This window comes from Haliaeetus leucocephalus, unplaced genomic scaffold (assembly GCF_000737465.1).
Source record: "Haliaeetus leucocephalus isolate CR32 unplaced genomic scaffold, Haliaeetus_leucocephalus-4.0 Scaffold897, whole genome shotgun sequence".
Classification (NCBI taxonomy): Eukaryota; Metazoa; Chordata; class Aves; order Accipitriformes; family Accipitridae; genus Haliaeetus; species Haliaeetus leucocephalus.
In genome coordinates this window covers 2,180,692-2,195,562 of record NW_010973333.1, presented here as the reverse complement: position 1 = coordinate 2,195,562, position 14,871 = coordinate 2,180,692, and the positions used below count along the sequence as shown (strand labels likewise).

The window sequence follows — 14,871 nt, the reverse complement described above, 5'->3', positions numbered from 1 at the left end:
CCTGAACAGCTTGCTCAGACATTTGTACATGATGCCCCTCGAATGGGGAGCACAAGCACGGCACAGACAACCCGGCTGCTCTCACGTGAAATCAGCTCAGGCTGTGCTGGTTTTTAGCTTCAGCCTTTGTAGACTTACGTTGACCGCTGAAGTTGCTACCTTGGACGTCTTTCCTACCGCTTGTACTTGTGATAGAATTTTTGGCTAAGCACTACATTGTAGAGACTCACACATTCAGTGCAATTGTGGCTTTTGTGTCTGATGTAATAAGCGCTTCTAAAATTCTGGGGATCATGCTAAAAGACAAGCAACTCAGCCAAAGGGCCAGAATTGAATAGTTTAAATGCTGCAGTGCTGACCAGAGGGTACCTCGTACCATGCTCTCTGCTGCTCTTGGTTCCAGGGAGGTTTGACATGGTGCTAGACCTAAGGTTAGTTTCCGAAGCTGGTGTAGCTACTTTCCAGGCTGATAAGCTGGAAGGGCTGATAAGCCCTTCTTAAATTTAGAGTTGTAGTGATGACAGTATAAAGAGGTGTCAGTAACTGCTGGAGCAGGAAGTTAAGTCTGGCAGAACCCCACTGCCACCTGTAGGTGTATCTGTATTGTGCTCTTTGCCATGTCCCATTACTTGGATATGTCCTTTTATCTAAGGTGTCTGTTAGTCTCCTGTTACCCTGGGAAATGGACAGAATATGACATGACCATATCACTGAATTCTTTTGAAGTTCTAGAGCTTATTATGAATTCTTAGGATATGTGGCTCTTACTTCTAATTTCTACTTTTCCGAAGTTAGAGCACCAGACTTTGTTTTGAATTTTTGAATTAATGACATCTGACTTAAGTAGAAGATATAAGTGAGAACTTGGGGGGAAAAAAAAAAAAAAAAATTAATGGTTTCTCAAGTTATGCTCGCACTACTGGGTGCGTTAGTTCTTGGGAATGCTTCTTGGTCTTCAGGCAAAGTGATAAACTGGCTAATAGTGAGACTACCAAGGCTCATCATCTCTAGAGCAGACTGCCAGTGTCCACACTACCTAGTAGCACTTGGACCTTGAGGTCCTATGTGGCATAAAAACAGGGCTTCTCTAGCCACAAACCTAAAATTGCTATTTTGCGTTTGTTTTTTTCATTCAGTGTTTGAAATATTATGAGCATTTTGCTGCAGCTCACCGGAGCGGTGTTTTTATAGCATGAAATAGAGGATATGTGTTGTGTGTCCTTCAGCTGGCACAACGAGTTGCTTGAGAGAACAACACCTGCTTGGATGGTGTTGAAGGACAGCGTACAGAATATGGAGCTAGACCTGGGCTTGTAGTTCATGCTGGGCAGAAGAAATCTTCTGCAGACTATTAAGTATGTGAAAACTACAGCTGGCTCAGGAGATGAGGTGTGAGTTGGGAGGCTTTGGAGAGTACTCAGGGAATGCGTTGCGTGTAGTGCCTGTTTCTGTGTCTTTCCTTAGGCACCTGCTTTGGGCCACTGTCGGAGGACACTATAGTGGGCTAGAATGACTTTTGGTGTGCTCCAACACAGTCTTTATTATGTTACTGCCTTCTGGATGATGTTTCTGGAATGAATTATTCTCTGAGTTGCTCCTGGACTTTGTCTTGATGAGACTTAGTTGGAACTGTTCAAAAAACTAAAGACAGGGAGTGAGCTGGCAGTTAAGCAGAGTTCAGTGCTTGGGCTCTCTTCTTGTTCCCCTTTTATGAGTGTAAATGTACCCTCTAGGAATACCTGCAGATATTACAGATTCCTGCAGTGTAAGCTGGTAGAAGACACTGATCAGTTAAGTACCCTTCTTAAACTAATCACGGTGAATAGATTTTTAAGTCAATATTTCATAGCCTTGTAAAGATGTACTTTATTGTCTTTATGGTATTATTTAATTAAGAAGTCTCTTGAAATAATATTTATTAGGGTAGAGAGCCTAATTATTCCTTATGAGGGATGTTGAGAACCTTGGGCATCTGGAGACAGAATTTTGTCTAAATGATTTTACAGATATTTTATCTGTGAGTTACTCATTTTTAAATTTAATTCAAACCACACATGTAAGAGTGGCTAAAGGAAACCGGAAAAATAAAATCTGTTGAAAAAATAGATAGCATTATTGTACTTCTAAGTGAATTGTTTAAGAGTCTCAAATGTGGGTATCACTGGAACTCTTTTAGTTGATTTCAGTGTGTTTTGGAGTGGTTCAATCAAGTAAAGAGATTGAATCTTTTTAAGGGCCAAGGTTTTTTACCTTGTATCTGCTTGTGAGGTGACTCCTTCAATAGTTTGTTGTGAATAGAGATAGGCTTAGTATTTGTCTAGCCTCTCTCCATGCTTTCTCTAGCCTACTTAAATAATACCGAAATCTTTTTTAGTAGATATATTGTAGGTATCACATCATCTTCATTTCAGAGATTTTCTTGCTTGTGACTTTTTACAAGACAAAAAATACTATTCCCCTCAAATTGAAGAAGTTTTCTCTTGTGTTGCACTTTTTCACTTCCTGCTTCACAATCTGTTTCACAGTCTGCGTGTCCACACAGTCTGTATGTCTGTGTTGGGTGTTATCGACATACTTGGTAAGGTGTGGTCTGTAAGATTCTTTCAATTCTTTTTTTTTTTTTTTATGCCGAAAAGACTTTAGAGCAGACCAAAATTTACAACATGTGTGTTGTTATAATATAAGTTGGGTAGGAGAGAAAGTGAAGTTTGAGGTATCTTTATATTGAGATTTTTCAGGAAAGTCAAGTTCCAACACAGGAGATATTTAACTGATATTGTTGTTTAAGCCATACAGAGAATTTTGTTTTCAGGGCTTCCTGATGCTTGCTTAGGAAATGCCTAGCTTTTAGATTAAAATTACATCTTTGATGTTAGTTTCATACAGTTAAAAAAAACTAGACTAAGCTCTTAAACCTGTAAGTCCTGTAAGTGTTTCTTCAGATCTCATGTAGAAGCAGCAAATCTCTAAATAAATGCCAGCTGAGAACAGGTGGGTGTTTTTAGAGTCTAGCTGGATACATGTCAGACCGTCTGTGCAAGCATAGTTACTGACTTTTGCATGCCTCTGTTTCACAGTAGGTCTTTTTATGTAACTTATTTGTATTTTCACTTCAAGGCATATCTAAACGTTATCAGATAAGGTTAACAGTTGTGTTAGGAGATTCAGAGGTGCAAACTCTACTTTATTTGTTCCGCAATAAGGCTTTCATATTGGCAGCTCTTAAAGTAACTTAACATTGAATGAGGCTATTACTCTGTTACTTTCTGAATCACTAGAGAAACTGGTACTTCATAGTATACTTGAAGCACGTAATTGCTGCCTGGGAAGCAAAATTTTTTTTGAAGTCTTCCCATATATACTTTTATGTCTTCATGTTTTCACTTAGAATAGGAAGGACGCTGTGGTATTAGTACATTATTGCATATAGAGCTCTACTGTTTTAGAATAATGACTTAATATGAAAAAGCAAAACGTTTTGGTTAGCAAAACATTGTAATTACATCATACAAAGAATTCTTTCAATTATGAACATGTTAACGTTGTTCAGATGTTTTGTTACTGACAGACTTATGGGCAAGTTAAGTCGTTTGCATGTACTAGCTTGCAATTTCCAGCTGTGCACGTGTCCAAGAAACTGTCATAGCTGTGTTTAGTAAGAATTATGTTTTACTAGATATTAATTATTGTGTCTAGTTAGTTTACATACTGTCTGTTTTAAACAGTGGTTTTAGTGAAGAAGTCCTGTATCATACCTCAGGCACTGCCCCAACCACACCAGCAAGTCCTTTGCTGATTAATGCTGGAGTTACTTGGTTATCCCTACAGTGGACAAAACCCTCAGGAACACCATCAGATGAAGGAATCTCGTATATATTAGAGATGGAGGATGAGAACTCAGTAAGTTTAGAATACTTATTCTCAATAAGAAAAGAGACTGTAATGTGTGTTTGATACATTATTGTATTAAGAGTAACAACGATTACTTTTGCTAGAATATTCTACAAGGAACTCTGTTTTCTGAAATGAAGCTAATGACTTGTCATTGCTGTGACTAAGCCACATAGCTTTCTCCTTTTCATTGTGACAGTAATTGTTATTAATGTTATTAAGCCCCAATCCTGCAGAGACTTTTAAATTACTTTTAACTTTGTGAATTTGTGTGTGAAAGTTAAGTCTTATAAGAGCTGGATCAAAGTAATTGCATCATGAAGTGTGGTCCCTCTAGATGTCATTTCAGCCTCACCACCTTTGTTTTAAAATGAGTCCTGTTCTACCCTTTGACATTGTTAACTATAGTTTCTGTTGACACTGTATATGTTTTTCTTTACTGTTCTTTTCTCCTCTTCTGAATGGAGAATGGCAAATTAATTTCCCTCCTCTCCAAAAAAACCTCTTGTGTTTACACAATGAAGGTGCACTTACTACTTTGTTAGAGGAGCATAATAACTACAGTCTGAAACAGTGATTTATTTGTATGAAGTATGTTACATGGTCTGGTCTGCAAATACAATGTTTCAAGTAATCCTGTTTAATTCTGCAGGGATATGGTTTCAAGCCAAAATATGATGGTGACGATCTTACCTACACAGTGAAGAATTTGAGGCGTAGTACAAAATATAAATTTAGGGTAAGATTTTTTTCATATATTTGGGGTTATTTTTGCACCAGAGTAGCTCGAGATTGACTCAGAAGTGGACAGGGCCTTTTTTAAGGAAAACCAAATTTGATGCCGGTTTCTTAAAATTTCATTCTCTTAAAACTATCAGCTGAACACCTGCTTCATTAATCGTCTCTGCAGAAGGAATAAGAACCTCTGCAAGGGCATAACACAGTTGCAGGTATCTTGAAATTCCATGTCGTGAGTCAATGTTCTTAGCAGTTGGGTTCTTTTATTTGGGTTCTGTGTTGCATATACATGGGTAATATTACTCAGTGTAGCTATGGGGTTCTTTGATAGACTCTAAACACATCTGAAAGTGTTGGGGTAAGGAGCAACTTTGATCAAAAAATATTTATCAGTGCTAGCATAGGACTGAGCCCAAGTTAGTAAATCATTCATATTACCATGGTGCTGAGCCCATTCTAATAAGTCCTGGGGGCTGAACTTGTTAGCTCAGGATGAAGTCTGGCTTAACAGTGAGCTTTTGGGTGTAGTTAAAAGCAAAAAGAAGCATACCAGCTGTAGAAAGACAGCCAAATAGCCATCGAGGACTACAAGAACCTTGCTAGGACATGCAGAGATACAGTAAGGAAGGTTGAGGATCAGCTAGAACTGAAATTGGCCAAAGATGTCAAGAACAACAAGAAAGGGTTCCTCAGATACGTGAGCAGTAAGCAGAAGCACAGGGAAGACCTACATAGGCCCATTGCCAAACAAGGCAGAGAAGCAAGTTACTAATAATGCCAATAAGGCAGAGATTCTCGGTACCTTCTTTGCCTCTGTCTGCTGGCACAGCTGGACCCCAGATCACAGGATCAAGTAGCTATGGCAAGGCACGTGTTGACCCACCAGTGGTGGAGGAAGGGCTGGGCTGTGGCCTCTTGCAAGGGCTCAACCCAGATCAGTCTGTGGGCCAGGACAGAATCCACTCCATGATGTTAAGAGAAGTGGCTGATGTTGTTGCAAGGCCACTATCTGTAATACTTGAAAAGTAATGGAGATCAGGGGATATCCCTGACAACTGGAAGAGGGCAAATGTCATACCCGTCTACAAGAAGGGCCCAAGAGCGGACCCAGGGAACTCCAGGCCTGTTAGTCTCACTTCAGTCCCTGGGAAAGCAATGGAAGAGTCCTCACAGAAACTATTATAAGCCAAATGAAGAGATGGTTGGGAAAAGCCTACACCAAAGGCAGATCATGCCTGACTAGCCTGATCACCTTCTACATCAAAGTAACACTTTCAGTTGGCCTGGGGAGAGCAGTGGATGTTATTTACCTGGACTTCAGCAAAGCATTCAGCACTGTTTCCCACAGCCTTCTCCTGAACAAACTGGCAAGATACAGACTGGATGGGTGGTCTGCAAGATGAGTAGAAAACTGGCCAACAGGCCACACTCAGAGGGTGGTGGTCAATGGTTTTTACTCAGGCAGCAGCCTGTCGGATAGTAGGATCCCCTAGGGATCGATACGGGGCCCCACACTGTTCATCTTCACAAATGATCCGGACGATGGGATTGAAAGCACCCTCACCAAGTTTGCTGGTGATACCAAACTGAGTGGTGAGATGAACACATCAGAAGGGAGAGCCATCTTACAGAGAGACCTGGACAGGCTAGAAGAATGAGCTAGCAAGAACAGTCAAGTTTAACAAAGACAAGTGCGAAGTCCTGCATCTGGGTCAGGATGACCAAGGAGCCCACTATAGGCTAGGAGCAGCCTTCCTGAAAGGGACCTGGGGGACCTGGTGGGCAAACTGACTATAAGCAGTGCAACACTGCAGCAGCAAAGGCAAACTGGATGCTGGGCTGCATCTGCAGGGACATTGATAGCAGAGATAAGAGATGTGATCATCCCACTGTATTCAGCTCTTGTCAGGCCGCACCTGGAGTACTGCGTCCAGTTCTGATCCCCACAATTCAAAAAAAAGACAGACAGACTGCAGAGGGTCCAAAGGAGGGCCATGAAGAGGATCAAATGTCTGGAGAGCCTGTCCTGTAGGAAAGACTACAGGAATTAGGACTTTTCTCCCTGGAGAAGAGAAGGCTCAGGGGACCTCACCAGAGAGGGGCTCTCTTCACAGGAGCTACATGGAGAGGACAAGGGGCAATAGGTGCAAGTTGTACTGGGAGAGGTTTCATCTTGGTATAAGAAAGAAATTTTTCACACTGAGAACTCAATCACTGGGACAACCTCCCCAGGGACGTGGTGGAGTCCCCATCATTGGATGCTTTCAAGACACGACTGGACAGGGTGCTAGATAATCTCATCTGGGCTCACTTTTGCCTGAAAGGTTGGACCAGGTGGTCTTTCAGGTCCCTTCCAACCTAGGCTGTTCTGTGTTCTAAGTCACTCTTGAACAGTTGCTTGATTTTTGGAGAAAAGCTAAAAGCGTGTCCCGCAGTATGAAGCAGAGTCAGAATAATCTCATCTCTGTCTACAAGGGAAAAAATGTCAATAGCTGTTGTCTTGCATACACCTAAAATACTAATTCGTAAGGAAGAATTTGGGAGCTGCTGAAGAACAGCATCTCTTTGCAATATGAAAGGTAGCAGTTTAAGGGTTGGTTGGTTTGTTTTGAGTTAACACTAAAACATATAAGTACTCCTTTTCAAATGATAGCAGATACTTTCTTGAGCAGAAAAGGTTATGATGGGGATTAATCTTACGGTACTTGGGTTTTTTTACATTACTTAAATATTTAAATAATTCAAAATACACAGTGTATTCCAAGAACTGTACCAAGCTGGGACTGTTATGGCCACACATGAACTTAAACTAAAGAACAGCTAATTACCTTGAAACTAGCTTTTGCAGGACTTGATCATAGCCTTCCTTTGAAAGTAATCCTACATGTTAATCATACAAATTACTAGTGAATATATAGTTAACTTAAACATCCTAAGTTTCTCATTAAAATAAATCAACGTTTATACCCTATTTTTCTTAACAAAACAGTAAACAGAAGTCTCTGTTCACTCATTCACAGGGCATAAAGGAGAAACAAATGTTGTGTTAATCAGGTCTTTAATTTTTATTATACAGGAGAAAGACTTAATTAGTAGTAATATTCCTTAAAGCTTTTGAAAGAAGCTTTATAACCATTGGAAACCTCATTATAATACGTAAATGCTAAGTGTGCCTGTTTAACTTCATTTGTAAGGGCACAAAGGCAGCCAAATGATTGTTAATCTTGTAAACTGTATTGGGAGACTTAAAGTCTGAGAGACGTTAGCTCGCATTTCCTTTTCTCAATCTGTACTAACATTAGTGCTGTCATTTCGATTCTGCTTATTTTTAAAAGAAATACAAAAGCCAAAAAACCTTTTTTTTAAGATTGTTTAGCTTTTTGCTAGGAGCAAACGGGAATACGTAGTGAACTAACTGCTGGCACAACTAGAAAGTAAAGAACAGCAGCAATTTGTTTTCCTGGAATCACAAGAAAGTCTAGGTTGGAAGGGACTTTTGGGGATCATCTGGGTCAAACTTGTGTAGAAAGCAGGGCATTAGGTTAGGCAATTCAACCCTGTCCTAGCCCTGTTGAGCTGACACTTCGGTATTTCCAGCAAGGCACATTTGACCACTTCTCTGGGCAGCTTGTTCTTAAGCTAGAATTTTCCATAACAGACTTTGTGCCTACCCTGTCTTGTCCTGTCATCACAGATCCTTGTGAAGACAGTATCTTCATCTCTTCTGTAACTACCTTTTAGGTATTGTAAGGCTGTGATTAGATCCCCCCCCAATGAAACTTATTTTTCTTAAGCAGAATAAACCCAAGTTCCTCAGCCTTTCTTCCGGTGTCAGGTTCTCCAACCCTCTAACCATCATGCTGGCCCTCTTCTGGACTCTCTTCAGTTTCCCAGTGTCTCTCTTGAACTGGGAGGGCCAAAACTGGACACAGTATTCCAGGCGTGGCTTAAAAAGTGCTGAGTGAAGTGGCGTAATCACATCCCTTGTTCTGCTGGCTAAATTGCTGATGCAGCCCATGAAACGATTTGCCTTTGCTATTGCCAGGTTGCTTTGCTGATTCGTTTGGCTCACTCTCCACCAGAATCCCAAGGTCCTTCTCAGCAGAGCTGAAAAAAGAAAAGCTGACTAGCCAGTCAGACCCTAGACTGTACAACTGCTGGGATTATTCCGTCCCAGGCGCAAGACTTTGTCAAAGCTCATACAGTTCTTGTTGATGCCATCTTCCAGCCTGTGAAAGTCTGCATGGCGGTTCTTCCTTCTGGCATATCTCTCTCTGCTCCTAGTTTGGTGTCATATGCAAACCCAGGGAGAATGCATTCACTCCTGTCATCAAGATCACTTCTAAAGATATTGAATAGTATCTGACATTGCGTTGACTGCTGAGGAAATCCACTCGTGAGCAGCTGCTAATTTGCCTTCGAACCATTAAGCACCACCCTTTGAGCCTGGCATTCTCTCAGGTTTTCCATACCCATCTTGTGGTCCATCTGTTCTGTCTATATCTTACCAGCTTGTCCACATGGATGTTGTGGGAGACCATGTCAAAGTAAAATCAGGATAGATGATGTCCACAGCTCTCCCCTCATCTATTGAGCAAGTTGTTTCATCATAGAAGGGACTCAGGTTGGTCAAACATAATTTACTCTTGATAAATCTAATCACCTTCTTGTCCTTCATGTGCCTGTAAATAACTTCATGACAACCTTTGCCGTAATTTCCCTTGGGACTGAAGAGTTTATATCACATTTACTGTTGTTAATACTTTTTTTATCTCTGAATGTATTTCCTTAAAAGAAGGTACTGTAGTAACACGAGAGCGCTACTTACTTAATCCCAGTTATTCAGGTTTTTTTAGCAGGGTTGTTTTTTCCTGGCAATTTGCAGGGATTTTTAATTTCAGTATAGTGATTGTCTAACTATGGGACTAATGAAAATGTAAAATGAAGGTATATAAAAGCTTTAGTTCTTGTGATAATTTATTATGTATTTAAGCATACATACTAATTAATTTGACATTACAATTAACAGTGTATAGCATACCACTAGCCAGTGCATTTGTTCTGTTTATAATATTTTTTATATATATACAGGTCATTGCCTATAACTCAGAAGGGAAAAGCAGTCCAAGTGAGACAGTAGAATACATTACTTGCCCAGACAAGCCTGGAGCACCTTCAAAACCCACAGTGAAAGGAAAAATTCATGCACAGAGTTTTAAAATAACCTGGGGTAAGATTGTTGTCCAGCTCTGTTTAGAGTATGTCCTCAGTATTTTACTTATATATAAATGTATTTTATATATATATTTTTGCATATAGAAGACCAGATTTTACTTCAGTAACACTTCAGTCAACTGAGCCATTGTGATCCGTTTTCATGGAACTAAGAGAAAAATACCGATTCAAAATATTTCGGGTGGCAGTATAATAGTGTAATCATGTGGGAAGAATAATTTAAAAATTTAAAGAAGTGTTAATTTGTGTACTAAAAGTTCTGTTTCTCTGGCACAAAAAGTAGTAAAATTCTGGGGTTTTTTATCAAGAGAGAAGAACAACTTATCTCTTCGAAGTGTTTGGTTTTGATAGATAAATGTTTTTATTTGCTAAGGATCTTGAGAAACTTTTCCTTAGGCTCAGATGTTTTTTACCCTTATGCTGTGAAATAGAAGGTGAAACAGTACTGTCTGATGCAGTACTTTAGCAGAAGACAAAACAGTTAAAGGTTTCATTTATTGTCACAGATAACTAAACTTACCTATTTCTGTTTAATAGTGTGTTTAATTCTTTTGCATTAATAGTAAGAAAACTACTTGTAGGGTATAAGTAGTACTCAGCAAGTCCAGTCTTGCATCTTTCCACAGTGCTTTGCTGCATCTGGGCCTGATGCTTGATCTTGTATGGAAGATATATAATGTATGAAGTTATTAGAAATACCTATTTCATAAATCAAAACCTATCTAAAATATTTATATATAAAACCTTTAATAGTCATTATTTTGAGCAGTAATGCTCATTTTTTTTAAATGAGTGATAATTAATGGGATAATTTTATTTTTCATTTGGAGTAATTTGTTACCTTCCAACCAAAAAAGTGCCATGTGCCAAATAAGAAGTTTTAGTTTACTTAGCAGGTGTGACACGATATGTAACCCTTGTCTAAGAGCAAAGACCATCTCATCCAGCGCATACATAATGTAATGTTATGGCAGCAGTACCCTTCTGTATTGAAATATCATGCTGTCTTTATATTTGTCCAAAATGCTGGGTTTCCACATTATTTTAATTGTGCCGTTCTCTGTCAGCTTTGAGTAGTAGGATTGTATGTCAAAGATAGGTCTGCAGGTTCCTATCTTTTACATGAGTGTTGTACCAGGGAGGACTCAATTTCTAGTGATGTATTAAAAATGTAAAACATCAAGTTTTCTGCGTAGAACTCCTGACTTCTATTCTCTCCCAAAATATGTAGGCTTTTGAAATGCTGTCCTTAAATAATTTTGAAATATTCTTATTTGCAAATCAGTATGATAATCTTTTCCTATCTGCAGTCCATATTACAGGACCATTAGGCTCTGTGTCCCTGGAACTATAATCAGGCAGCCTTCCGTGGCACTTCAGACTAACTGAAACGTTTGCTGTGGCATCTCCCAGGCACCTGATTCACTTGTCACTCTTCTTCTGTAGACTGTACAGCAGGGTTGTGAGCTGGCACCTTCACATAGTAGAGAATTTGAGTGATTTGCAGCTGTCCTGAACTAGGATGCTATGGCTAGCTAGGATGCTATCGGTCTAAATAAGCACCCATCTCCAGTCGGCTGTTGATTTCACCTTTTGTAAATTCTCCCCAAATGCTACAAAACCATTTAATTTACCTCGCTTAGTTGGAATATTGCTGTTTTTTATAGATCTGCCAAAAGACAATGGAGGAGCAGCAATAAATACATATGTTGTGGAAATGTCTGAAGGCGTAAATGGTAAGTATTGGGAGCATATGTTGGCATTCAGCTGTGTTCTTTTTTCTACATGTGTGCACCTGTGGGAAGAGTAAAATGTGTATTATGATAGGGAAAGTTATTGCAAGGGACTGCCATTTAAAAAATAGGGATATCAGTGCTTGTATACAAGAGGTTCTTTTTCTCTGGCTTAGAAAGAAGATGCCACAAAACTCTTTGGAAGAGATGCTCTATGTTTAACTTACTAATTAGGTGTATTCTGTTTTGGAAATGAAACAACACATTGCATATATTTTAGGGCAAGAAGACAGGGCCACATAGCTTTGCTGGATGTCTGACAGATGAAGGAAAAACTAGTGCTCCATTTATCACTCTTAAAGGAGAACAGTGGTGCAGTTGGGATAACTGTTTCTGCTATTTGCTTTTCTGTCATTTCATACAGAAGGGAAATTAACAATATTTCTAAACTGGACATAAACCTATCCAGCTAAATTATTTACGAATCTAGACCTCTTAAATAACCTTATTAAATTGAGAAACACAGTCACATTGAGAATGAAAGTTTATACTTCCCCAGTGCTGTGTCAGATTAAGAGCGCGCACTGTCAGGGGTCTCAGCTGTGGTTCTTTTGATACTTCGTCTCTCGCTTTCCTTACTGCATCACGTGTCCACATGAAGTCACTTTTGGAATGATTTACCTGAACCTTTCACGCAGATTTAGTGAGCTGTGCATTACATTTCCCAGTCCTCTAAATTCTGTGATGTATTGAGTTGTTGGAGATTTAATTAAAAGTCCCCAGGTTTCCTGCTTAATCTCTTAAAAAGAGAGAGAGAATGCTAAAGGGTTTCTGACATAAAAATCTGGCTGAATAGCGAAGAATGAAATCAGTATTTCAGATGGTGCTGGGCCATTCAGGAATACAGGAACAAGCTTTATCAATTGTAAACTGTAGTTACAGTCTGCAAAATGAATGTGGTAGTTGAAAGTTTCTTTTCCATGGAAAATTTTGCTTTTCAATATCTTTCTATTTATTTGGTTATCATGTTTGAATGTACTTGCTGGCCCAGTAGTAACTACTACTAATCTACTTTCATTAAAAGTAGATTCTCTCCGAGTTAATGTGAATACCAAATAAGGAAAATATTTCACTTCAGCAGATGTACACAAATTTACCTAGGAAACTATCTTTATGAAATGACTGGATCTTTTTCTAGGAAACTCAAGGCAAGCCTTAAATTTTTTGATAAACATCAGGCACACACTTAGTGAAGCTAGGATACCTGCTGTGACTGGTACTGAAGTGTGGCAAATTACACCTTGGTTCATTGCACACTTATTCCTAACCTTTCAGGAAACAAATGGGACACAATATACAGCGGAGCTGCTAGGGAACATGTGTGTGACCGACTAAATCCTGGCTGTTCCTATCGCTTACGTGTATATTGCGTTGGGGAAGGAGGACAAAGCATGGTAATATGAGCTAATATTTTTATTAAACAAAATTTCTCTGTCTTTAAGTAAAATCTGGTCCAGTAGTTAATAAGTAAATACTGTACAGAAGTGCCTAAGAAAATACCCACAATTAGTACCTCAAAAAAGTTCCAGTATTGATGCACAGTGTTTCAAGTCTCTGCCCGTTTCTTAAAGAAATAAATGTGAATATTCTTTTCTGATACTATATTTTGTTTAAAGTGATTTTTCTTATTTACAGAAACAGATACTATGTCTTTTCCTTTGTGAAACGTTGATATAATGTCATTTCTTAAGGCCTAACCCAAGACAGCAGTGTAAATTTAATGTTTTCCGCGTGGTCAGTGGAGTACCTTGTCTGTGAGCAGCCAAGTCAGCCCAGTAGGCAGGGGAGGACAGAGTATTTCCTCGGGCTTTACAGGGTTGTGCTCCCTGGTATCTTCCTATGCTGTCTCAGCCACAATCAAAATGTTTACGTTGCCCTATTTTTCAGTATTCCCACACAATTTGGTGTGCCATACTATGCTCCCTCATCTATACACATTACATACACACACGCTTGTACTGTCCCATATGTGGTGTAGTTCAGCCTCCAGTGCCAAAACATCATGCTGTATTCTTCTCCCTTCTTCCTAGCAGCGAGTCTATCAAAGCCAGCCCTGGCTCTCTGGAGACTTCCAGCAGGGCTTCACTGTCAAGCTGATCTCCTGAAAAATCTTAAAGCCTTGCATTCTTGGTGTTTGCCGTTTCTTCCCCAGCCCCCCTTTACTATATGAAATGCACGTGTTCTTCCTCCACGTAGAAGCCTCCTGCAATGATAGCCTTGCCCACAGCCACCTTCTCGCAAGAATAAATCTGGTCTCCTGCAGCGCTGGCTCAGCCACGGTGCTTTCCCTCTCTCCACAGCTCAGCTTGCTGCTGTACCGGGGAAGGCGGAAGGCAGCATCCTTCCCAGTCACCTAACCACGAGTGCATCTATGTCTGGAGACTTTCACTCTGCCAACCTCCTTCCCCACAGCCCAACCCCATTAGTTCAGGATAAATATCATTTGAGTACCAAAGAGAAAATAACTTTCAGAAAGTTCTGATACTTTCTGAAGGTGTCAGAAATCAACAGAAGAATAGTAAAGAGAGACCTAATTAAACTTTTCTGTAGCTTGTCATGGACATATGCCTCCTGAGAAACATTCTGCTTTTTAAGTAGCATCAGTTGTTCAGCACAACATACATTTCAAAGGAACTGAAAAGCAGCAGAGCTTCCAATGCACTCTTTCTGGAATATACGTAGAAAGCAGTTGTGAAATGAGACTCTAAGATGCATCTCTTTTGTAAACTAAAAGGCTTACCAACTTTCCATTTGTTCTGTATCACACTGAAGCTAATAACCCCGCGTTGTCTCTGACTCATTTCTGTCTGCATCCAGAACAGTCAATGCCATCTGCTGCGTGTTGTTATGCTATGTATTTTTGCACGCACTTCAAATCAGAGGTGGAAGTTTGTTGCACATTAAATGTTACTAAGCAATGAAAAAGTTGAAATCTCAATTTTTTAAAAATCTCTTCTGATTGACATTTCTGCCCACTTTTGCTTTCTCAGAGGTTCTTGCACAGAAAGTATAAAACCCTTAGAGTAAGGTTTCAGAAATTATTAAACTGCAGTTTGATGGAAAAGAGAATGAACTTACATTGAACAAGTCATATTTCAAGCATCTGTACTAGGTTTGTACTGATAATTAACCACTGTTTTTAATTCTACCCCTTGCATGTGTATCAAAACACAAAAGCAAAAGTTAATTTTGCATATTGTGTGATTGCTGTAGG

At 39.5% G+C, this 14,871-nt stretch overlaps 1 protein-coding gene across 1 annotated transcript in view; it reads left to right on the top strand.

Moving 5' to 3' along the window:
* FNDC3A (fibronectin type III domain containing 3A) overlaps positions 1-14,871 on the top strand; it is a 121,768-nt gene that overhangs the window by 94,225 nt on the left and 12,672 nt on the right. The window contains exons 13-17 of the mRNA XM_010583379.1: positions 3,726-3,900; positions 4,544-4,630; positions 9,721-9,859; positions 11,532-11,600; positions 12,933-13,051. Of these exons, the coding sequence (XP_010581681.1) occupies positions 3,726-3,900; positions 4,544-4,630; positions 9,721-9,859; positions 11,532-11,600; positions 12,933-13,051 (589 nt within the window). The remainder of the gene's footprint in view (positions 1-3,725; positions 3,901-4,543; positions 4,631-9,720; positions 9,860-11,531; positions 11,601-12,932; positions 13,052-14,871) is intronic.